Source organism: Sinohyriopsis cumingii, chromosome 10 (assembly GCF_028554795.1).
Source record: "Sinohyriopsis cumingii isolate HCF-2022 chromosome 10, ASM2855479v2, whole genome shotgun sequence".
Lineage (NCBI taxonomy): Eukaryota > Metazoa > Mollusca > Bivalvia > Unionida > Unionidae > Sinohyriopsis > Sinohyriopsis cumingii.
The window spans coordinates 88,328,927-88,353,879 of NC_142970.1; the positions used below are offsets into that span (position 1 = coordinate 88,328,927).

General features: G+C 36.0%; 1 protein-coding gene across 1 annotated transcript in view; it reads left to right on the forward strand.

The window, feature by feature from the left end:
• Nucleotides 1–16,051, forward strand: part of LOC149790552 (uncharacterized) — a gene marked incomplete at its 5' end in the record, with an annotated part of 46,977 nt that extends 30,926 nt beyond the window's left edge. Inside the window, 3 exons of the mRNA XM_089973241.1 lie at nucleotides 6,851–7,001; nucleotides 7,746–7,841; nucleotides 9,237–16,051. Coding sequence (XP_089829367.1) covers nucleotides 6,851–7,001; nucleotides 7,746–7,841; nucleotides 9,237–9,266 — 277 coding nt within the window. The remainder of the gene's footprint in view (nucleotides 1–6,850; nucleotides 7,002–7,745; nucleotides 7,842–9,236) is intronic.
• Nucleotides 16,052–24,953: the final 8,902 nt, after the last annotated feature.

Consider the following 24,953-nt stretch of genomic DNA (forward strand, 5'->3'; position numbering starts at 1 on the left):
ATTGTGTCATCGGGGCAGCCATCGCCAATTTGAGTTTGCAACAAGGAGACAAACAATTGTGGACCATTTTATTGAGCAGTTGCATCGGTTACCTGCTTCCTAAACCCTCCCTGAAATTCACCTCGAACGGGAACCCCGGGAACCTTGTGTCCAGTGCCAGTGCCAGTCACCACTTCAATCACAACCAGAACCCCATTTTAGACGGAGACACGCCTCTGACGTCCAGTAACCCCTCGGACAGCCACAGAACTCTGGAATTATGAGTCACCAAAACCAATTTTACTTAACCTTACCCAGTGACAGTTCCATGGAGGTGTTTCCCAAGAACACGTTGTTCTGTTACACGGCCAAATTACCTCAAGCCATCCAGTTAGATCACGAAGCCCATTGGGAAGTGGCTTTAGTAGAAATGATTCACCCGACCCAAGTCCTCAATGTCCTTCCCAATCAAAATTTTTTTGATGTGGAAGTTCATGACGAGCAAATGCAACAGTGGATGGATAGCAATGTGAAATATGACAAGAAAACCCGTACACAAAAGTACACCACCTATCACTTGTTCATTCCCCCAGGCTATTATTTTAGTGGTCAACATTTGGTCAGCACCATAACCTCCAGGTTTAATGTCGTGTTTCTGAAAGCTTTGGAGCATGTCAACAAAAATGTCACCATGGAGTACCACAAAGCAGCTCGTCGCTTCTTGATGAAATTTGAACGGAGTAAAATCCTGTCCATTTTATTTTGTCCTGAATTGTTTGACATGTTGGGCGGAGACATGGACACGAGAAAGACCATGATCAAGAAAAACGAATTACCCATCGTTTACGACAACGAGTCTTTTAGCAAGTTATTTCGTGCCCCGGTAGAACTGAACCAAGGACTGAATTTGATGTTCGTGTATTCCGATGTGGTGGAGTACAACGTGGTGGGACACACCTCCGTACCGTTACTGCGTGTCATTCCTTTCAAAGTGGATTCTGCCACGAACACTGACGAGGAAGGTGGAAACACTTACCACGTCCACCGCGAATTTGTCCATCCTCACTATTTGCCTGTCAGTAAGTCGTATTTGGACACGGTCAACATTGCTATAAAAGGAGATCTGGGACAAAATATTCCATTCACCAAAGGAAAAGTCACGGTGAAACTCCATTTTCGAAAACGGTTTTCTCACGATTCGTAAGTCATGTATCCAGTTTACCGAGGGGTTGCTCGACAGCGAGGACACGGTTTAGGAGATATGTTAAAATCGGCCTTTCGTTCGGTGGCCCCGGTGTTGAAACCGATGGTGACACGCGGATTGCACGCCTTGAAAGATGCGGCACTGACGCAAGGCAAAGAATTTCTCCAAAATGTCATCATCGACAAACAAAACCCTAAAGAAGCCTTCATGAGGGCAGGCAAAAATGTCTTGCTGCAAACGGGAAAGACATTTTGGGTCACCGAGAAACACCTATAAATGCCCTGCACGCTACCGAGTCAGGCATTCAGCAAGGACAAGGCAGAAAGAGACGACGAAGAAAACACCCTTTCACCAGACTTCAAGCTAGAAAGGCCAAGAAAAGAAGAACCGTTCGAGACTTAGACGTTTTCGATTATTGAGAAAAGAGACAAAAAAATGATGCACCGAGAATCTTGCGCTTGTTCCAAGACGGAACTGGATCTGTTTGTCATGCCCCCCACGATGATGACGATGCAAGAATCCCAGTGGGTGGAATTTCACCCCGTCTCCTCACTGACCGATTCCGCTCCCATCGAGTTTGAAATCAAAGGACAGCCCGAAGATTACATCGATCTGAATAGCAGTTACTTGTACCTGAAAGTCAAAATTCTAGATAAGACTGGAGGTCCTATAGACGATGAAGCAGTAGCTCCCGTCAACAATTTCATGCATTCCTTGTTCAGTGGAGTGGACTTGTACTTGAATAACAAACTGGTCAGTAGCAGCATGGATACTTACCCTTATCGTGCCTACCTGGAAAATCTCTTGACGTACGGAATAGATGCCAAGAAGACTCATCTCAATGCCTGTGTGGTATGGGAAGCTGACGAACCTACCAAGTTTGAAATATTGGAAACTGATGAAAAGAAAGACAACAATGATGGATTTGCAGAACGAAGAAAGAGAATCACGGGAGCCGACACAAGTTTAGAACTGATGGTTCGTTTGCATTTGGACATGTGGTTGCAAGAAAAGTATTTGCTGAACGGGGTGGATGTCCGCCTGAGACTGAATCGTAGCAGTGCCGCTTTCCATTTGATGGCTGATAGTGACGGTTACAAAACCAAAATCCTAGAAGGCAGACTCTACGTACGCCGTGTGGAAGTGTTACCTAAAGTGGGAAACGACATCAGTCAGACGTTGAGCAGAACGACTGCCAAGTATCCCATACGACGCGTGGAAGTGAAAACCTTCACCATTCCCAAGGGACAGCGATCCATGATCGAAGATCATCTGTTCCAAGGACAGTTACCCAAACGTTTGATCGTTGGTATCGTCGAGAATACAGCCTTCAACGTAGCTGCCGAAAAAATCCTTTCTACTTTCAACACTTTGGCGTGTCCAAAATCGAAGTCAGTCGCGATGGCAAGACCTTGTGTACCCGACCTTTCGAACCTGACTTTACCAAGAAGAATTACTTGAGATCGTACTTGTCCCTGTACGAAGCCACCGGACAGTTAGGAACCAATACCAGTCACGGTATTACGTACGAGGATTATGCAGGAGGCTACGCTTTGTGGGCTTTCGATTTCACTCCAGACCAAGGCAGCGACGAGGGACATTTCCACCCTATAAAATCCGGCCAGATTCGTGTGGAAATTCAGTTTAAAGACCGAGACCCTGATGAAACGGTGAACGTCATCCTGTATGCAGAATTCGATAATACCATAGAAATCAACAGTTTGAGAGAAGTCATCCTAGATTACTAGAAACCATGGAAGACTGTTATCCCTCTTTACCTAGTGGATAAACTTTTAGTGTTGCATTGTTGTTAAAAAATGTTTGAGTTGTTGTTGTTTAGTGTTAAGTGATTTTTGAATAAAAAATGTTGTGTTTTGAAAAAATTGTTTGATGTTATATTGTTGGATTATTGTTAAAAATGTTAGAGTTGTTGTTTAGTGTTAAGTGATTTCTGAATAAAAAATGTTGTTTTGAAAAAAATGCCTTTGTCTTTTGTTTAGCTGTAAGAATGTTGGATTGATGCTCTTTCATTTCTTACTATCCCTCTCATGACACTCACTAAACGTTGCGACTCAAAAACCGTGTGGGGGATGTTTTCCTTCACGTCCGCGCTTTGACTTTAAGAACCGGGTTGTTTCCAGTCTAACCATCCATTGTCGACTCATCCTCCTAAGAAGATGTGCTCCAAACTAGCTAAACTCAACGAAGCCTACGTGAATTTGCATAGGGTCAGACACAGTCTGATACCGAAGCCAGAAGAAATAGAGAATGTGAGAATGTTAAAAATCACTGAAGACCTGATAGAAGAGCTCTTCAGAGAAGAAATGAACAGGGAAAAAGAAGAATAGACAGAGAAGTACAGACTTCAGAGACAGCAGCAACAACAACAACAAGAGCAGCAGCAGCAACCTGAAGCTGACAGAGGCTTTGTCGATTGTCGTATCGACACCAAAGAGTTCTTCTTCTCTTTCCGAAGAAGCAGACCTATCGCCAGAAAGTCTATCCTCAGAGGACATCGCATTCTTAGAAACCAAAAAGAATGCCATAGCAAACAAAAAAAACAGCCCTTTTCAGGGCTACCCAATACTCTAGAAAAGAAATAACAATCGATTTGCCAATGTGTGTAGGTAGAGTAGTGTGAAAATAAACACTAACTCTTTTTTAAAAAAAATGTGAGGGTATGTGTTTGTGTGTTTGTGTTTGTAAGTGGTTAAGTAAGTTGGTATGGATAGTAGATTAAAATGATGTCTTTTTTTTTTTTTTTTTGGTGTTTGAGGTGTAAATTTGGGGTTAGATTGGATTGCTTTGCGTATGTGGATAGTCTATTGAAGTGATTTATAAAAAATTTTAAAATAGTGATGGGTAGCATAAAAAGTGAGTGAGTGTTTCTTTTAGGTCCACGCGTTGTTGTTTTTTGGTCATGATGTAGGTAAGATCAATTTTATGTTTTTAGGGGATGTTTTCCTTCACGTCCGCGCTTTCACTATAAATTGAAACTCGTTCGGCAGTCCAGCTACCCTTGTTGATTGATCAACACCAAAAATGAACACGAGACTGCAGAAACTGTTGGAACTTCATGTGCATCTGGAATATGCCAGGCGCATATTAAATGAACTGGCCGCGGAAGCCATTGTGGAGGAGGGAAGGATAAGAGAGGAGGAGGAAAGAAGAAACAAAGAAGAGGAGGAGAGAAGATATAAAGAAGAAGAGGAAAGAAGATACAAAGAGGAGGAGAGAAGATACAAAGAAGAGGAGGAGGAGGAAAAGGAGAGAAGAAGAATAAATTTCAGAATCCCAGAGAGCGAAAATTGGGATTCTGAAGCGACATATCCTGCCTCTGCTCTCTCCCCCAAAAAAGTAAAAAGTAACTGGGGGATAAGATGTGTATGTGGCGCCAGGCCTGGAAGGTGCCACCATTAACCAGGTATCCATGAAGTTCCAAAAAAACAGCCCTTTTCAGGGCTACCCAATACTCTAGAAAAGAAATAACCATCAATTTGCCAATGTGTAGGTAGAGTAGTGTGAATATAAACACTAACTCTTTTCTAAGATGGTGTGAGGGTATGTGTTTGTGTGTTGGTGCTTGTAAGAGCTAAGGTATGTTTGTGTGAATAGTAGATTATGGATTTGTTTATTGTTTCTTAGCGTATGTGTTTGTGTGTTTGTGTTTGTGTGTTTGTGTTTGTGTGTTTGTGTTTGTGTTTGTACCCGCTCACGTACGATTGTGTGAATAGTAGATTATGGATTTGTTTATTGTTCTTAGCGTATGTGAAGAGTATAGTTTGGGTTTTGTAAGCGCTCACGTAAGATTGTGTGGATAGTAGATTATGGATTTTGTTTATTGTTTCTTAGCGTATGTGGAGAGTATAGTTTGGGTTTTTATTATATGAAATGAGAAAGTATAGTTTGGGTTTTATTATATGAAATGAAAAAGTAGGGGGATGTTTTCCTTCACGTCCGCGCTTTTCGTATAAGAACCCACAGTATTCGTCGTTCAAACCATTCTGCAAAGAATAAAAAAAGAAGATGGCTTCTAACCAAATGGACAAAATGGAAAAATTGCAAAACGTCCCCGACAATTTAGGAATGATAGAGCAAATGTTGGTTAACCTAAACGAGGATCACTATTCTTATAGTCCCCATCGAGTGAAGATGGAGATAAACAATTTACGAAAAATGAAGGTAATCATCAGTGATCTGTTGAAAGAAATAAAGGAGGAGAAGGAGGATGAAGTGGAAAGGATAAGGATGAGAGCATGGAATGAAAAAATTGAAAAAGAAGAAGAAAATGAAAAGAGGAAGAAAGAAGAGGAGGAAGAGAAGAAGAAAGAAGAGCAGGAGAAAAAAAAGAAAGAAAAGAAGAGAAAGAGTGTTGGAGATAAAATAAGAACTTGGTGGAGAAAAAGAAGAAACTAGAAGCAGAAGAAGAAGAAGAAAACCCAAAGGCCCTTTTCAGGGCCAGCCATATTTCTCGAAAAGAGATAGCCTTTCCTTTGCCTACCCCTTTTTTTTAAATTTAAATTTAAATTTAAATTTAAAAAAATTTAAAAAAAAAAAAAAAAATCCCAAAAGCCTAAACTCTATTCCCCATGTTAATTTCCCTTGTCCCTAGACAGACCCAAACTCTATGTTAAATTCCCATTGTCCCTAAAGTGACCCACGATTTCTCTCCATGTTAAATTTCCATTGTCCCTAATCTGACCCAGGGGTCTTTTTAATGCTAAGTCCCATTGTCCCTAATGTGCCCCACTTTACTAGTAATGTCTTTATACAAAAATTCTATGAGAGCGCTTTTGTACTTCCAGAGAAAAAAATCACTTGAATTCAATAATTTGATGAAAATAAAATTCAGCACAAACTAGTCAGAAAATAATACAACCTAAAGTGCTATATGTTAAAGCACGACTGGTAAAATTCTGACAGTCACAAAATAATATAGTTCTCGGTTTGACATCAGGTCACAAATTAGCATTTTCTAAAAACAACCATTACCGAATGGAAAATAACTTTCTATCATGATATAATGAGCCTTGTCTATTTAAAACATAATAACCTATTAAATTCACTTGGGAATCTCCAAAACCCCTACCTAGATCAACATTTTAGGCCTTCTTGTTTACTTTAATATTAATTCGGTCAATCAACTCCTACACATAGAATAATGAAGCTATTATTACTTGTTGACATCAATGAAATAAATAAAAAAAGTCAATCAGGTCAAACAGAACTGAACTCAGTTTTGTACAAGATCAAGTCCATAAAACAATGCTACCTTGCAATAACATGTAATGAATTTTCTTTGGTGAAGCTAACAGACAAAAGATTAAATTAAATATACATAACTTAAGGTAGAAAATGCAGCGTTTGTCACATGGAGATTTTGTATCAAAACACTTAATTTTGGCACTTTTTATGCGAATTGGAAAATAAAGTGCACTAGATTCGTAAAAGTTTTTTTTCTTCCCACAGTAATGTTGAATAGCAACACAACATTTTTATACATGAGCAACAAAACGGATCAAAATGAGAGAGAGAGAGAGAGAGAGAGAGAGAGAGTGTGAGAGAGAGAGGAATATACTTTTATTCCTAACTTGCAATCGAGGGGGTTGGTTTAGGGAGGTGGTGACATATACGTTTATTCCTAAATTGCAATCTTACCTTCAATAGGCTAGACGACCTTCCAAACTACAGCCAGTATTTTGCTGCTGAGAACATTTACCAGCCCCAGTACAGATATGACCTTCCTTTGGGAAGAGGAAAAAGCATGGAGTCACGTGACTTGCCTGGAACACCCAGATACATTCCAGCTAGTGGACAAGTACATTTATTTTTAGTCATTCTTACTCGTTCACTGTAGACATCTCTTGTCATAATGACCATTTCTTCACTGTATCGTATGTGGGAAGGCTTACTGAACAATGAGGGTGTGTGTGCTAAGGGTGGTTATTTCTTACGTTTTCACCTTTAATCGACAAATGTTAAGTAGATGATTTTGAAGTATTTTACTAAATGTATTTGTTTTTCTGAGGCGATTTTGTATTAAATTCTGATTTTCTCACAGTAATACCCATGCATTGTCACCTGCGCTTGTTTTTGTTTCTACATGTAACGGCACGATATGAAAGATATAATATTCCCCAATATCTGTGAGATTAAGAAAAAAGAGCATAAACAAAAAAATTCGAATAATATGCTTAGTATTTTAATTTATCAACGTCTATATATCCAAGTAATTAAGTTGTTCACTCAGTAATATTTCGCAATGCTGCATACTTTGTTGTATACATGTAGCTCAAATAAACATTCTTTCCTAAAAAGATCACCACAATTTGGAACTTTCTTTTCTTTGCCATACCTGAAGGTGACACTAAACAAACAGTAAAGACACGAAAGATACATTTTGTTATCAATCAAAGGGATCAATACTTGCTCCACCAAAAGAAAACACTAACACCCCCATCCATTCCCCACAACACAACACTTTGGCAGTCTACGTTTTGTGTTTTGTTATTTTACATTAACAAAGAAATTTTTTGTCATGAACATTATTTATTTATTTTAGAATATGGCTTTCTATTACGAAGACCAGTTTGGGGATTATGGCGGTGATCCTATCCGAGAAAGACAAACTTACGATCACATAGGAATAGACACCAAGGTAAACCAAATTAGTTAATAAATATCGGAAAGTTTGAATTTTGAAAGTAATGACAACGGATATTGTAGACATTGATGCCTTGTAATAATGAAGATTGGATTACACTAATATATATATATATATATATATATATATATATATATATATATATATATATATATATATATATATATATATATATATATATATATATATATATATATATATATATATATATATATATATAATACAAATCATATGGCGAATAACAATCCTTTCAAGTATACTGGATCCAGTAAGGGATCACGATGTCAGGGATTGATTAAGATAAATGCAATAAACTGACAACGAACAGTGCGAAACTAGTATCTAGCTAGCCTGAGCGCTTTCGACTCTTTAATGAGTCTTTTTCAAAGGCAAATACAAAACATAGACAAGACAAACAAATAAAACAAATACAAATATTTTCCAGTATCAGCAACAAGCTGAAATAAACTAGTTGAAACATTATAAAGTTGAAAGGTGGAATTCCTGTAGAAACAACCATGTAAAGTTTCGCAAACATAACCGTTTTTCTGTTTTATTTGTCTTGTCTATGTTTTGTATTTGCCTTTCAAAAAGACTCGTTAAAGAGGCGAAAGCGCTCAGGCTAGCTAGATACTAGTTTCACACTGTTCGTTGTCGGTTTCTCTCTCTCTCTCTCTCTCTCTCTCTCACACACACACACATATGCATATATATCAGGCAGAAAATTCTTTGTAGCTTTGCTATATTAATGATTTTAGATGCTTCGGAAAAATTAGAAGGCATGGTATCTGAAAACATTATTCTCGGAAAGGTTCTTTTAACAAAAGTACAACGAGTTGCATCATCATTTGTACTTGAGTTCATACCGCGTGTTTGGAAGAGTTATCCCTTGTTTGTCCACTAAGCAAATAGTTTCATTGATTCTGACGACCTTATTTCTAGTATCCTCAAATTTAATATGGATATATAAATATTAAATACATGTGGAGTGAATCCCAGATGTCAATAAAACCTACAAACATGTAAATAAGTATACGTGAATTTTTGGCAGAGTGTATTGCCCCAACCCCGAACCCTTTGATGACAGGTTTATTATGTTTGTTTAATGTTCGTGTTCTCGTATACAAAATGGTTACTTTCAGCTGCATGTTTTCAAATGTATTGAAGTAATTCGTTTTTAAATCTTCAACATCGGATATATTGTTATTCATATTGCTTTTTAATGGTGTTGTTAATATTGATATACAACCTTATCTTATGAATACAAATGAAAACCTTATAAACGAAGAAGAAAAAATAAATGAAGAAAATATATTTTAAAAAATTATGGAAATCAATATAGTACCATTATTGGTATAATAAGAGCTTTACATTCATTTTGTCTTTCAGTTTGAGATCAGGAGACCACAATTTCGGTAAAAGGCGAATGGTTTCCGTTGCTCGCTCTGGCTGCAACCGATAGACATTTCCCCTGCTTTTGCTTGTAAATTCAGCATACTGGAGAACAAGGAAGTTCCTGTTAAGATTGATGAATTGGAAATGCATAATTTGTTATCGATAACCTTGCTTATTTTTCCTCTCTGACGGTTCATCGTGCGATATCTCCAAAAATAACTTTAATATTCTTATTGCTTTCTTACGAAATCAATAAGACAGGAAACTTGTTAAGTAGTCAATATATAAAACCTTGTCCGGAATTCAAAAGAGCAACAAATGATTGAAATAAATTAGAATACATTTATTTGATATGGATTCAGAAGAAAATTATTATTTGTGCGATCTACTGGTCCACGTGTTTGGATTTAGTCTAAAATCTTTACCATCTTAGAGCTAATTTTACTTGCCCATACATTCAGTTCAGTAGGGATAATGTTTAACACTATTCTGCTGACACTTTTCCACACTGTGATCACAGTTAAATCGGAAAAACTCTATAATTAGGAAGTGAGAGGGGAACGTGGTAGTCCTAGCATAAACTAACCTTGACCCGACTTTGTGAAAATTAGAAGATATTTTTTTACAGGATATCATTCATATAACATTCTCGTAGCTGCTGTTATAATTAGCCAGCTATGACTTTTCTTCAGTTGTTAAAATCTTTTACATGAAGGAATATAGACCTAACAGATCGGTAACTTCTATTTTCATGGGCGGTAAAACTTACTGGCAAGGCATCCCTACTCCAAGAAAAAGCATAAATAAAGAAACAAAAACAAACAAATAAATAAAACAAAGTCGGGTCACTCTGTAATCATAATTTTGTTCTCTGTGTTCAATTTGTTTAGCCTTGTTTGTATATTCTTGGGGACACACACACTCACACACACACACACACACACACACACACACTAAACAACTCCATTAGAAAATTTAAGTGACAATATTTAGACAGTTTAACTTGGTGATGATTATGAAATTTGATTTTATGAGTATGCCATCAAACCCAACTTTGTTCTAAAATATTCTCACATGAAATACTTATGCTATTTTTCGAATTAAAACTGCTACCAGAGAGAATATAAATTAATCTCATTTTATTTTCTTACGACATCGAGGACCGCATTTCCTTACTAATATAAAAATCTGATAAAAGGACTTACCTGTAGAATTTTTGGAAACATAAATACAAACAAAAGTCAGAACGTAAAGAATAAAAACTACATATTTTAGAAAACGAACATCACTGAGTAGGAAATTGGCATTCATATAATAATAATAATAATAATAATAACAATAATAATGATAATTATTATTATTATTATTTTTATTATGTCACCTCCTAGTTCTAAAAATAATGTTATTTATCTATATTACTGGCAGAAGATTGGGTGTGTGGAATGCAAGATGGTAGAATACTAATGTATGCCGGTTACAAGGGAGTGTCACTTTACGGCTTTTTTCTCAGTGTTAAATGACGGATTTCAGATCCTGTTAAACAATGCTTAACCAAACATAATTTTGTCCGTATCCTCGATAAATTTAGGGAGTGGGTGGGTGCTTTTAAGTGGCCATATTAATCAGAAATCGGTTTTTATTTGATTAATTGACTGTACTTGATAATGGAGCTAATAAATGACAAATGACGTAGAAACAAGCGGTTACATATTGTAATGGACACATCATTTAACTTTAAGAATAAGCAAAGAAAGCATTGCAACCAACCGTATTAAACATGTAATTTAAATTATAATTATTTTAAGATTAATATTGTTAGAACATCAACTACTGTCGTATATAAATATCACGTATTATTCTCGTATGACATGAAACGAAAATCCGACAGTATAAAAAGAAAAGAGAAAATAGTTGAAAACAGCAAATGGCTGTTGCAATTTAATAAACAGTTCTTTTAGCGCTAGATGGGGGAGACCTATTTCAGATATTCCTAAGCAAGATAGTTTGATAATAAATTGCTACTTGCTCTAACTACCGTGTGTCCGTCAAAGGCTCAATGGTTTGATACATAACTTGACGAAATACAATATCAGTCAGTGTTTGTCACGCTGAATTTGTATTGCTGATGCTGAACATCAAGATTAATAACAACATAATTGTATGTTTTATTATTGTACTAAAACAAAAGCACCACTATTGACTTACATCCACTGGCGCAGGATTATCCTTCAAACGAAAAGACGCCTGATAATGTGAAAAAATTGAAATGACTGTGTTGTTTAAATAAAACGTAGACTTCAGATGCAAGCATAAACTGTATTTGTTGATCTCCAACAAGAAAATATTTACACATATACCTCATAGGCTGTATATGTCTAAATCATGATAGAAATTTAAGGCATCGGGGACAAAATCCTGTAAAGATGGACCCACTTATTTATGAACAATACAGTTTATAAATATTCATACCATGTCGTATCAACGTCACCGAAAAAGTAACCACAGTATGTTGCAAAGCAATACAATAAAATGAACGTACGAATGTATGAAAGTTTCTTACTTCATTATGTTTTTCATAACTTGCTATATCATTTCTATGTTAACTTTTAAGTATATTATTATTATGTTACGTGTTTAGGCTCGAATAAACAGTAACACAAGAAAGAGTGAAAACAACAAGCTTTGAAAAAATATAATAAATTATTTCCCCTGGAAAATTCTGTAAAAATGAAAGACAAAAAATATGAACTTAAGGTTTTAAGATTCAGATCCAAAAATAATCCAAGAATAATCCACAAATAAATTTTTTGAAGTCCTAATAACAAAATGTTTTACTGATTTCAAGTTCGAATCCCGACGAAGAATCCACGATGGAAGACGATGGCGTATGATATAATCTGTAGTGTTGAAGTCTACAGCTCCTTGTAAAAACAAGAATTATCACTCCAGTTTTGGAAATCTGAATAAATTTTTATAAAAGCGGTCCTTATTCAACAATTTCACATGAGCACACGTATTTTCCAGGAAAAAAGAATTAATCCTTTTGAATCCAAGTTATTTGAAAGAAATCCAATCGAAGTAATTTGAAATAACTCCAAACAGCACAACATACAACTTCCAGTGTAAGAAAAAGCCCAGATTCTACTGAGAATAACTCTCCAAAACAAAGGTTATATCGTCTTCAAAAACGTAAAAAGGTGGTCACGTGATCATGTTCCAGAAGCCCGTAGAAATTAGATACTTGTTAAAGATCACGTACACCCAGTGTGGCCCTGACAAAAACCAATCATTTTACTATAAGAAATATTTTTTTTATTTTATTTACATGTTAAACACGTTGTTCCATCATGACCTCGATAACAGCCAATCATTTTAAAATAAAAATAGAACTTATTTACGTGGTTGCTACTAATTTTGAATCAAGGTCAGAATCTACATCAACACCTAGTTGTTTACAAAATGAACAGTCAAGGTCAAATTATTTTCTGGAAAAAGTATCTTCTCTAGTGAATATATTTACTTACAATAGCATGTTATGAAAAACAAATTAAAACTGACAAACAATTAAATTGAAATAAATATATATTAAATCAGATATAATTAAATCAAATATACATAACATTATGAAATTCAGGATGTATCTATTTGTAAGATATTTCACAGAACGTTTAAGTTTCGCTTTCTTATTTTGATGGAATTGATGATGATATTCTTATCGTCACAGTTATTATTGTTATTAGTGTTGTTATTATTATATATTTGCTTTTCGTATTTTTTTTAAATGCACGATTATTCAGCAACTTTAAGAAATATTGTTAAAGTTTACACATTTTACACTCTGGGTGGGTGGATATGGCTTGAGAACAGCTGATCAAAAGCTAATATTCGTCTGCTTTATTTAAACACAAAAAAGAAACAAATAAAATCGTCTACGTAAAAAATAAGACATTTATGCCCTCCCCACAAGCGTGTTATTTATCAAAACTATTATCATATAGTTATATTTTTTTTTGATGAACTAGGATGTTTAAAAATTGAAGCCATTTGTAATCTAAAAAGATTTTGAAATCTTGAATCGACCTATATTACAATAATTTAATCCAAGACAGGTGCAAGAGTATATGTGTTACTCATCTAAGGCCGGTGAATTTATTTGGGTTTCATCCCCTAGATCTACCGTCACAAAAGTAAAATGTAAAATGGCAGTATTTTGTAATATATCAGCCCACTTTTCGCTTTTCATCATAACTGCAGCTATATGCGTCAATTTCAAACAAGTGTTTCTTGGAGTTGGAGGTAACCTTTCCGGTCGCTAAATTGCTTGAGTATGGCGATGTCTGTATCGTACAGTCGGTAGTAAAAGCGTGCGACCTTGCTTTTAGTGGCGAATATGTTCACCTTATACTATTTAGAAATGTTGCGAATGTCATTCTCTTTCATTTACATGCCAAACTGTTTATCGCTACCTGTCAAAACTAATCACCGATATTTTCTTTGTTATATGGATTAGTTCATCTGCCTGTGTTAATCAATTGCTTGTTCCTGTTCAACGATACAGCCAGATACATGCGTTTGTCACAAATATTGTATAAAACAAAAGATTTGATAATAAAAAGCTAAATTTATCCGGGGGCAGATGTGTTGTAGAGCTGCTTTATTTGAAAAAAAAAGATGTTAGTTGACAAATAAAAATGAATGTGCAGCAAAGTTGGAAGGTGTGTCTGAACTTTTGCAGTATTAATGAAGTAACATCGGAATTTAAAGAAGAGTTGATGTCTTTTGCAATTGTTTTGCATATCTTTGTTTTAGGCTGCAAGCAAAACAAGTGACTCACCATTCGATATCTCGTGTTGATTGGGACGAAACTATGCAATCGTGTTATGTTTTGCTGCCACAGGAAAAGCAAAAAATAAAACAAAGAGAGAATTAATATATTCATTTTTTTCACCTAGTGTAGTTTATTTGCTCAAGCAAAAGGAATACCGACAAAAACAAATTAATTTTCAGACAACTCTGTTCCATTACAAACTATGTGTAATTCTGATTCGTAATTTAATCAAAGTACGGTTCAGATTCTTTGTAACTTAGTAATTAATCGCAAAGCCTTTGGTATATGCACTATTTCTCAGAAATGCTAAAGAACGTGCTTGAATGGAGTATTTTCCCATATCTCTTTGCAGTTAGCTGCCATGTGAGATTCTTATGAATATTGAAGAATTGAGATCAAGCCCAATCTCAGATAATATAATGATTAAATGTAGCAAATGTACAAGATCGGCGTGTGAGAAAGTCGATTTTGCAATTAGGATTTTGCTCTCACTCTCTCTCTCTGCGATTCAAAGTCACAATATCTATACCTGTACATGGGTAGCACACTAAATTCTTGAAGATAATATTACTGCAAAAAGTTTCTATAACTTGTGGGTATACCTGAAAGAAAGGATGATATCTTCAGATATTTATTTTGATGAGTGCTGTGTCCAGTTTCTTACTGATTATGCAGTGTAGAGGGCGGAGTAACGAGATCTGTGGAGACACCTTGAAACATAGGCGAAGGTTGCAAAGCTTGTTGACTTGATAGGTAACATGGATAATTGGATTTAGAGTTTGATTTGAACGTTGGGGACCATACTGTTTCATACTATTCATGTTATGCAAATAATGATCCAAATAATTAGTATGCGTTTCCGTTTGAATTCGATATAGGAGACGTACCTGTTAGTCTAGATGTGCGGGGTGCAACATTGCCTTCCATTAGCACTTTCTTCCCTGCAGTAATCGAATTTGAATCTGGCGGTGAATTCTCGTCTCTTTTCCTTTTCCCTTCTTGAATTTTCATTTTAAGAATACCCATATGTGAAACATACCCACATTAAACATAAAAGACAGCAAAACTCACAGTTTGATTCGCATTCAAATAGAATTTTACCTAAAATGTACCATAATCATGGAGCTGTGAAAAAGTCGACTTGTAATAATAAACCCTTGCGCACTAGTCGAAAGGTCAATGAGCGAAAACGTTAAATCTATTATTGCAATTTTAATAGTCTGCACTTTTAATCGACAAAGTCTTATTATTCGATTGTGTTACGGTAGTAATAGCGAAAAAACTAATAGTTATATTCATCGTCATTATCATCATCGGTACCTGCATTATCACTGAAACTAAGGGCATCAGACCCAACAAGTCAAGACGACGACGAATTCTCATTTATTCTGTCTAAATGGACTGTAACAAACGAGATGATTTGCTATTTTTATACAATGTTAGAATAGTGATATAAGCCATACGGGTCATAGCTGGAGTCCTTTCTACAAAGAGCATGCAGATGAAAGTTTTAGCTGGTAATAAGAACGGCAACATATTAACTGAAATTTGTGTATCTTGAATTTTGTCAGAATGTAATTTCTTGATAATTTCAATTAAAATCAGTCATCTTTTCCCCACATTATAATTCAAAACAATTAACGACAGAATATAAACATAGGTTTATTTATTTCAACTGCTCAGATCACATTTGCATCTTAAGGAGAATCTGTTTTATCCATGTTGCAGAAACATTTACCGGTTTCTAGTCGTTGCTTTCAGAATAAATGTTTTGAAAAGTGTATGTTCTATATTGTTCCATAAAGCTTATGTGGTTTTCATTTATATGTTTGATTTGTATCCCCAGCAACATATGAAATGTTTTATTGTTGATATTACGTGACTATTTGACCTTTGATAGTTTCGTCTCGTCTGTCAGTGCATTAAATACATGACGAATTCTATACTCGTAATTGATGAGAAAATAAATCAATCGTATTTCTATCGATTTCATGCATGTATATATCTACGAAAGATCTTTCAAGTTTGCTAGGCCGGCTAGTAAGCGGCTACATTATGCAGACATCAAACGGTGTTGGAAAATTCCAGTTTTTCAGTAGGCAATGCGCTCTGACCTTATACCCCAACAGAGACTGTCCAAATATCGAAATATAGGGTGGCAAGTGTCAAAGGACACTCGGATTAGATTGATAACAGCAGGGCAGCATTGGATAGCTTTCACATCTGATACGATCTAGTGCAGCTGATTCCCTACATGTCTTGTACGTCTTTGTTAGGAATCGAGCCATGCAGGGGTTGTATTTCCGAGATAATCAGTGGTGAAAGGTCTGCTTGTTTTCTTGCCATTCATATAGGTTTTATGTTTTTAAAGGAATTTACACGACCTTTTTCTACCACGTTCATTTCGAAGCACACAGCTGGAGATTAAACTTCGTACCTTTAACAATCGTTTTCGTCCAAGAACTGTTTAACATTAGCTAGGGAATGTAACACGGGCGGATTCAGCGGTGAATAGCATCATCATTGTGTAAACAGTTTTTGTCTAATTATATGTCTAATGGTGATGTCTCTTTTTCCGTGGTGTTTCCGCGTGTTAATGCTATGACTCCGAGCAGGATTCCAGATGGTAGAAGCACATCAGAGTGGTTCCAACGGTTACGTTCCATCTCACCATCGCTTAGATTATATTTGACCGGATCTGATGTCTGTTACCACCATCTTGAACCAGATATTCGTCGATAATTGGAAGGAAATTGTTATCAATGGTAGGATCTAACGTTAGCTGATTCAATACTCAGTCCTCAAATTTCGTAACATCGTCAAATAATTAAATATATTTAATACCCAGTCTTAAACACAAACGGTAAAGACGGTTAAAAACCCGCCCAGATAGACGTTCATTCCTTCAAAATGAATTTCATCTGTGGCGATTGATGATACAAATACCGAAGATATTCTAATTCTGTACCACTGCTTTTTATTGATATGTGGCATATTAGCTAGAAAATCATACTAACGCTGACCATTTATTAACATCGCTATTTTTACCCGACGTGAAATTATTTTCCGTTGATCAAAAAATAATATGATAGGGACTCGCGCATTTTTAAGATGTGGCGTTCAGGTCAATTAAAACAACTGCCAATAGAATCGAACACAAGTCGGGCATATGCTGCTGTTAAGGCTTCATTTTGTTTTGGTCAATTGGTTAATATACCGATAATTCCGCGTCATGAAGTTATTACACGTGGTGGTCAAGCACCACTGCGATCATTATTACATACACGTATAGCTTAGTCTCTGCATTATCAATATCGATAACCAGCCAACACTCCGGCATCACTAATTCCTCCGATTGCATTGTTTCGGCCAGTTTTTCTAAACGGCAATCCTAGCATCAAAACAACATGTTGAATGTCCACAAGACGTTTGGCTTTTTCAGTTTGATCTTGGAAATCACAAGCTCGACTGGTCGATGTCAAGAATAACTCCTAGCTAACAAACCTGGTTAGATAAACATCAACGCGGTGCCTGGTCGCTGAGACATCATATTAGTAAATGTTAACAGGCTTTTCGTGTACTGTTAAGAAACACTCTTGGTGTTGGTTAACGTTATAGTGCAAAAAGTTAAAATTTTGGGACATGTACCAGAGTTTGCAATAGCAGCGTGGAATACAACAGTGGTTGTCGTCCATCTTCCCGGGATAAATAATCAAAAAATTTAACTGGCAGCTCAAGCCTGTGTGAGTAGAATTAGAATAAGATGTTCATGTGTTACCATAGATACGTCTTCATCACAAATAAATATACTTCCGAAATTGTTGAATGACTTTGTCATAACAAGTAAATCACAACTGGTCAATGTTGAAACCAGATGCCAGTCGTACCAGGTAGACAACGACCTCAGTCTGAGAGTATTTGCGAATCGTCAGGGATAGTCAAATGCCTTGTCCTGTTTTATTCGTTTGCAAAATTTTATAATTCCTCCAAAATAATTTTTCAAATAGTTCCTTGATGCATTTGTGACGGTACCCAAGGCAATAGCTTTTGTAACCGATGTAACCGCATCCGCTAACAATTACTGAGAAAAAAGAAATATTCCACCGTTATTTTACACTACTGTCCCCTCTGACATTGCCAAGTTTAACGTCACTAAGTGTTTGATTTGCTGGACCACTTAAGTTGACTATTTAAATGCTAAAATAATCCGTTGAAATGATTTCCACATTATAGACGTACAACAGAATATAAAACTAGATTTTGCGGAATCAGGATTGATTATATTATTTAGGATCAATTATTAAATATATAATGAAAAATACACCATGTTTATAGATACAACAATTACGAACTACCATGCGACATATATATGAAAGATTATAAATCAGTACTTGTTATTTTAGTGGATTATTTCAGTTCTACTAAGGGATGTAACTTCTCTGCGAGCGAAAGTGGATATTAACGAAATATTACACCTAGCATAAATAACTAATCTTAGCACAGCTCAATAGGTTGCCCAAATCATTACTAGCACACCTGCACAGGTAAGGCCTCTCCAGCCCATAACAAGGAAGAGTTATCAATGTATCATTGCTTTGTACCTCGACATTGTTAAGATAATTTTGCAATATATTAATGGTATATTTGTGTCCTAAGTGAGGTGATACACATAGTTCTTATGTATATATTGCTTGTTTTGAATGAGTACCATAATGATAAGAGCAAACGTATATATATATATATATATATATATATATATATATATATATATATAAAACTGTGTACGTATGTCGGTGCGCGTCTGCCTCTCTGTGTGTGTGTGTGTGCTAATTATCCAATTATACCCGCTGCCTACGTATCTATCATTCCACAAACATATGTTATCACAACTAAATGATTTTAAGGTAAATAGTATAAAAAAAGAGAAGCAACAATCTTTATAAAATTCAACAAATAATTAACTTCCCTAGAAGACATGTTAAATCACGAATGAATTCTTTTTTCCTGTAACAATGTTATATAGTCCTCTACTAGAAATATTCCAGAAGGTGCATAATGATTACAAAATGAAATCTTAGTTATAATTTATTACTATTATTATAATATAGTATGTGGAATATGTCAGGTAGGCATGTTGAATTACAATAACCTAGACCAAGAGAAAAATAAACATGTTTAAGTCCATTAATGATAATCCTAATATAAAACACATACACATACAGAATATTTGTGATATGCATTAGTTGTTTACAAATTAAAAAGAGTCAATAATTCAGGTAGAAGACGAACTTGATTTTGGACAAGGTTAAGCCCTACATAAAATGTTACAATAGCATATATTGAAATAAAAATTAAATGAAAAAGCTAACAAAAAATGTAATTTAAATATAAACTCATACATACGTAGATACATACATAGATAAATGCATACATACATGCATTCATGCATACACAGATAAATACAAAGGAGCCGCGCTGCTACAGTGATTGGCATGCACGATTCCCTGCTAAACTGGTGCGATTTCGAATCGTAAAATTGATAAGCCCTGGTTGGCTTCTGTGATGTGTCCCTGGTCAAGGCAAGTAAGTCCAATGACCGTGGCACTGAAAAACTTATTGTGCCGTAATAATCAAATTGAACCATCAATCCATCCATCCACCCACCCACCCACATAGGAGTATTGTAGTGTGTCATTTTTATTACAGGTGGAGTACACAAGTCATGGATATGATGATGTCGATAAGAAAGTCATTCAGCTGAAAATGTATGGAATTATATTTTGATTTTGTACCTGACCTTAGTCGTTGATTTTTATATTTATCAATAATTTATTACTGCTTATTTTGCTTCCGTACGATGGTCGTTTCATTCTATTGCGTTAAGATGTGTTTCCATGCATTTTCAGTTTGACAAATCACAACTCATTTTCAGTTATAGAACATTTTAATAAAGTTGTGCAGAGTCTAGGTAGATTTCCTTGTAGTCCTGCAATACTTGTAGTCTTGTATTAAAACACGGGTATTTTAAGCTTTTTGAAAAAGAGCGAACTGAGAAACATATTTCCTGGTAGGAAGGAGAAACAGGAAAAGAAAAACTCTACCTCTTTATTTTGTCACATTGTGGCAGTAGTTACCTGCATGCGCTGAAGAAATTCGAGGCACAGGAGCATCGTGAGCAACCATTTCCAGCAAGTAAGGTATGAAAAGACACTAAGTACAAAACGTGTCTAAACTAAACAATGTGACTTAATGAATCAAGCTGAAAAAGGCTTGTAAAGTTACTCTGTGTGTGTGTGTGTGTGTGATTTTTATTTTTAACGTAGCTTTAACAATTTTCCAGTCATATCGCTATGACGTCTGTAGTGTGGCAGTTTAAAGTGATGTCTAGCACTGGGGCATCATGCCGCAGACATGTAGCATGATGTTCCACCCAGTCACATTATCCTTACACCAGGCCGACCAGTCCTAACACTAACCACTTAATGCTGAGCGCCAGGAGAGGAAGCTGTTAGTATCATTTTTGTAAGTCTTTGGTATGACTCGGTCGGAATCGAACCCACGACCTCCCGCATCCGAGGCGGACGCACTAACCACTTGGCCACCCAAGCGGTATAGTGAAGGGGCTGAAAAGTGTCAACAACGGGCACACATTCTTCTGTCAAAATATAATATATAATAATATATAATACCATAAAATAAATGATATGCATCTATTTCGTTGACTACTGCCAGATAAATACTATAGACGCTATTTCGATACTTACATCAGAAATCATTATGAGCTAATGTGGTATCAAATGGGATAATAAGTACAGGATGTGTCTCTGCAAATACTGTCGGATTTTGATGAATCGAGTTCAAATGAATTTAAAATGCAGTGAAAACTCTCCAGGATACGTTCTCAGGAATACATGCTTAAGGAGCATGGAATTTTCTTTAAGCCAGAGTGCTCTTAACACATAAACCCCTGCAGGTTTGTGTCATTTTTGCCTGAAAATCGAGTAGGAAACACATTTTTAAAGCTATTTCTGAATTGATCCGAAAGCACCAAATCCCCGGTGATCTTTCAAAAACATACTGCCTAGTTGTTTTAGAAACATCGTTTTTTATGGGCTATTTGCCTCGCGCATGAGCATAAGGGTAAAAGTTTGATTCTGTTTTCTTCTCCAAAACCACTCTTTATTCCAAATGCCCATCTTATCCTACTTTTTGCAAAGGTTCATCTGTCTGTTTGCAGTTCATACCGGTTTGCCTTACATCAAGACCAAAAGGTATAAAATCCGAACACAAAATCGGATTCCCACCACGGGCAAAATTTGGGTAGAAAAAAGTCAGGTCCAAAAAATGATTTTTTAAATCTGTATTTTGTAGTGCAACTGGACATTCCAGATTATTTGGTATCATTGTAGAGCTACATCTGTCTACCTTTCCATAATACCACCCACTTTAGTGTATCATGCATGACCATGACGCTACAGAGCTCGGGAGCAGGCTACTACCTCTTGCCCCGTTCAGTCTTCGCCAGGAGGTAATGTGTTAACAGAATGGTTGAAGATGAAAACTGAATAAAGAAAGTGAATGTATCGGACCTACCATGTGTCTTTGAGATCAGGGTGTGTAATTTCTAACTGACATTAAAAAGGGAAACGACGAAACATCCGACACGAACAACTTAATTTTCTCTCTCCCTCTCTTTCTCTCTGTCATCTTTACAAATGGTGTATCCACGGCCGTTGGTGCTTTAAATTTTTTTAGGTGGCGAGGTGGAGTAGGGAGCTTTTCAGTAGGTATTCTTTTGTGTGGTTTAACGTCATTTTTCAGTACATGACTGGCTATATTATATTATTTTCCCAAAGAGTCTAAATGATCACCTAAGCTTATGAATCCGTACACGTTTGATTGCTCAAATTCTATAATCATAATTTAGCAGTATTATATAATCTAACTTCATTGAAAATATTATGTCGAAAATGACATACGGATTAGGATTATCTTCAGCTTAATATGGTCCTATCCCCAAAGCAATTTGCAAGAGTCTTTCCAGTGTTTTGCACCCATTCCAGACAAAATTTACAAATTGATGTAGGAGACTTAAAGGAGATGTAAGAATCATTTCTAAAACTAGTGAGATGTCATCAACATATGGTGATTTTAGATGATCTGTTTTGGTTACCTCAACAACCGTATTATGTGGACGTTTCTGATCATTTAGGCTACAACTTACATACCTATAATGAAAATACGCATACAGAGGGCTTCACCTGTCATTAAGCTCATTATAAACTGAAAAATAGCGAAAGGTTCCACTTTAGTATTATACATGTTTTGATAATATATAAACCCTTTATTTATTTTTTGACATCGGAACAAGTTCATTTAGAAAATCGTAATGTCTCCATCAACGGAAAAGTAGAAGATTCAAACGTTTAGTTAACTGGGATGATCTAACCACGCTGGGACCACTATCGCCCGTTAAGAATGTATCGTTTTATTGTGTCCTTTAAGGAATATAATACTGGGGGCCCCAGTGGCCACCTGTAGGAAATGGAACAGGGCGGCAATACGAGCCATCTAAAAGCAGTGTACTATGCAAGGCAAGAAAAAGGAAGACAAAGTTGATACTGTAACACATGAATAGGGACCAATCTGTTGATAAAAATGCATTCATTTATAAATATGCAAGAATAAACGGGTTGGGAAGAAACTAAAGAAAACCAAGAAAAGAAAAAAATAAACATACTCAGATTTCTTGCTCCAGCTGGTGCCGGTAAAAATCCATTCCTCATTTGGCACAGGTGCATCCACATGAGTAACATGGGCGTGGTAGAATGCATGGTTATGTCACAAAATCATTGGGATGCGTGTTCTTATAATATTTGTAGATACACGACGCCTATATGGAGACTTGATGTTAGTACACATTCTTGATGTTTCATTCCTTGTGCTGTTACATCCGCACATGTCAATGTTCTCTTTCTGACTCTCATTAAGTTCAAAATATTATAAATTTAATTAAAAATCTTGCTTGAAAGAGATATCCCCCAAATTGATGTTCATGTGCTCATCACCCCCTCTTCGTACGTCAAAGTGTAATATATTTGTAAGCCATAAAGTACTCATTAAAGTTGATGGTGTCTTATAGCGATGATTCTAACAGTTTATGCTATCGGCACTGATAGCTGTATTAATTTGGGGTTTTATGATAGCTCGACATCTCGTGCGCGTCTGTATCTTTCTACGTTTTGTATGGTGTAATAGCAGAGTTGGTGAGAGTATAACATTGTTATGGGTGAAGCTCTTTCTGATATACCGACAAACTGTAAAACATGTTTTAAGTCTTGCAAGTTAACTGTTTTAATATCAAAGTCTGTAAAAAGCCGACTTATTCTTTTCGTACAGTTGTATTCCCAATATGACTGTCGACAACAACAAAGCACAAGAAGGAGAGTTGACTTATCTTTTGGATGGATTGTGGATTTGATATTTGATTCAGGATGAAACAATACAAATACAAGGGCTCATGTTTCATAGACGTTAATCCAAGCAGTCAATTTATGCTACATTCCTTTTGCGCTGAAGAATCATAATCATGGCACAGCTATCGATAAGTTCTTATTTTTTTAAAAAAAGTACTAATTATATATCTATTCTAGTTCGAAGTACCAGTGCGTCAGATGAAGACAAAGTTCAAAGGCGTTTTTGCCTTCTGTGGCACATATTTCAAATTCAAGGGCGGAGAAACCAAGAAAGACTGTAAATAAATTAACAGAGGAGTAAAATGAAACTTGCGTAGAAGACTTTCGATGGCACAAAAGGAGTCTGAAGCAATAGCAGAATTACTCTGTACAGAATTTGAAAAAGCAAAGAAAGTGAAAGAGTTTACAAAAGGATCTAAAAACTGTCTACGATCGGCGCTGGTCGACCATAAAATAGTTCAAACCGTACGAGCTAATAAGAATGGACTTCTTTCAGATGCTTACTGAAGTCTCAAAGCACGCTTCCCAGAAAGCGAGATGGACATCATAGCAAACATCAATGCTGTGTTACATATTTCTCATTCTCTAGATAGACGCTGCAATGCGTGATTGCAGCAACGAGACCCTAACACGAGTTGCGGACTAGTTTGGACAATTAGTACGTAACCTGGCTGCAAAACCTTATAAAACTAAATGAAGCTAACACTAAGAAATGAATTTCATTAACAAAAAAATGACCCTAAAAATGATGGTACATACATACATACATACATACATAAACAAGCGCCGACAGACCAAAGAAATATATATATATATATATATATATATATATATATATATATATATATATATATATATTGATGGACCAATATAAGCTGGACATATAAGATCACCTTATAAATACGAGACATTTTTGTTTGATGCAGCCAGGAAATTATTTTACGAAGAGTTTTACTTCGTAAACTCTAAGTCAATCCGTTTCTCAATTCCGAGAGAGAGAGAGAGAGAAGAAAGGAAGGAAGCTCAAGTCATTTGATGTAGTGTCACTAGATGATGAAGACGTGACTACATTCTTGGGGAATTGAAGGTACTCGGATCGAGCTGTAAAGACAAAAGTCTATTTGAGCTTCTGACCAGCAAAACTGGTGTCGACCCGCAGCTGGGGTTTTTATACCAGTTTCTGAAGACAACGCCAAATATGGCGCGCTCCTAGCTCCTTGCGAAGGCCAGAATCTCAAGTGAGGCTTCGTAGTCTCTTACAGATTATTGTCTAGATCTATGTACGTCATTAGACAGACAATTCTACAACGTCAGCGCGATTAGTAATAGCTTATGATTTTTTTTTTAGGTTTCCGCAATGCGGTACTTACATGTAATTTTTCTTTGTGTGCCGACTTTAGGATACAA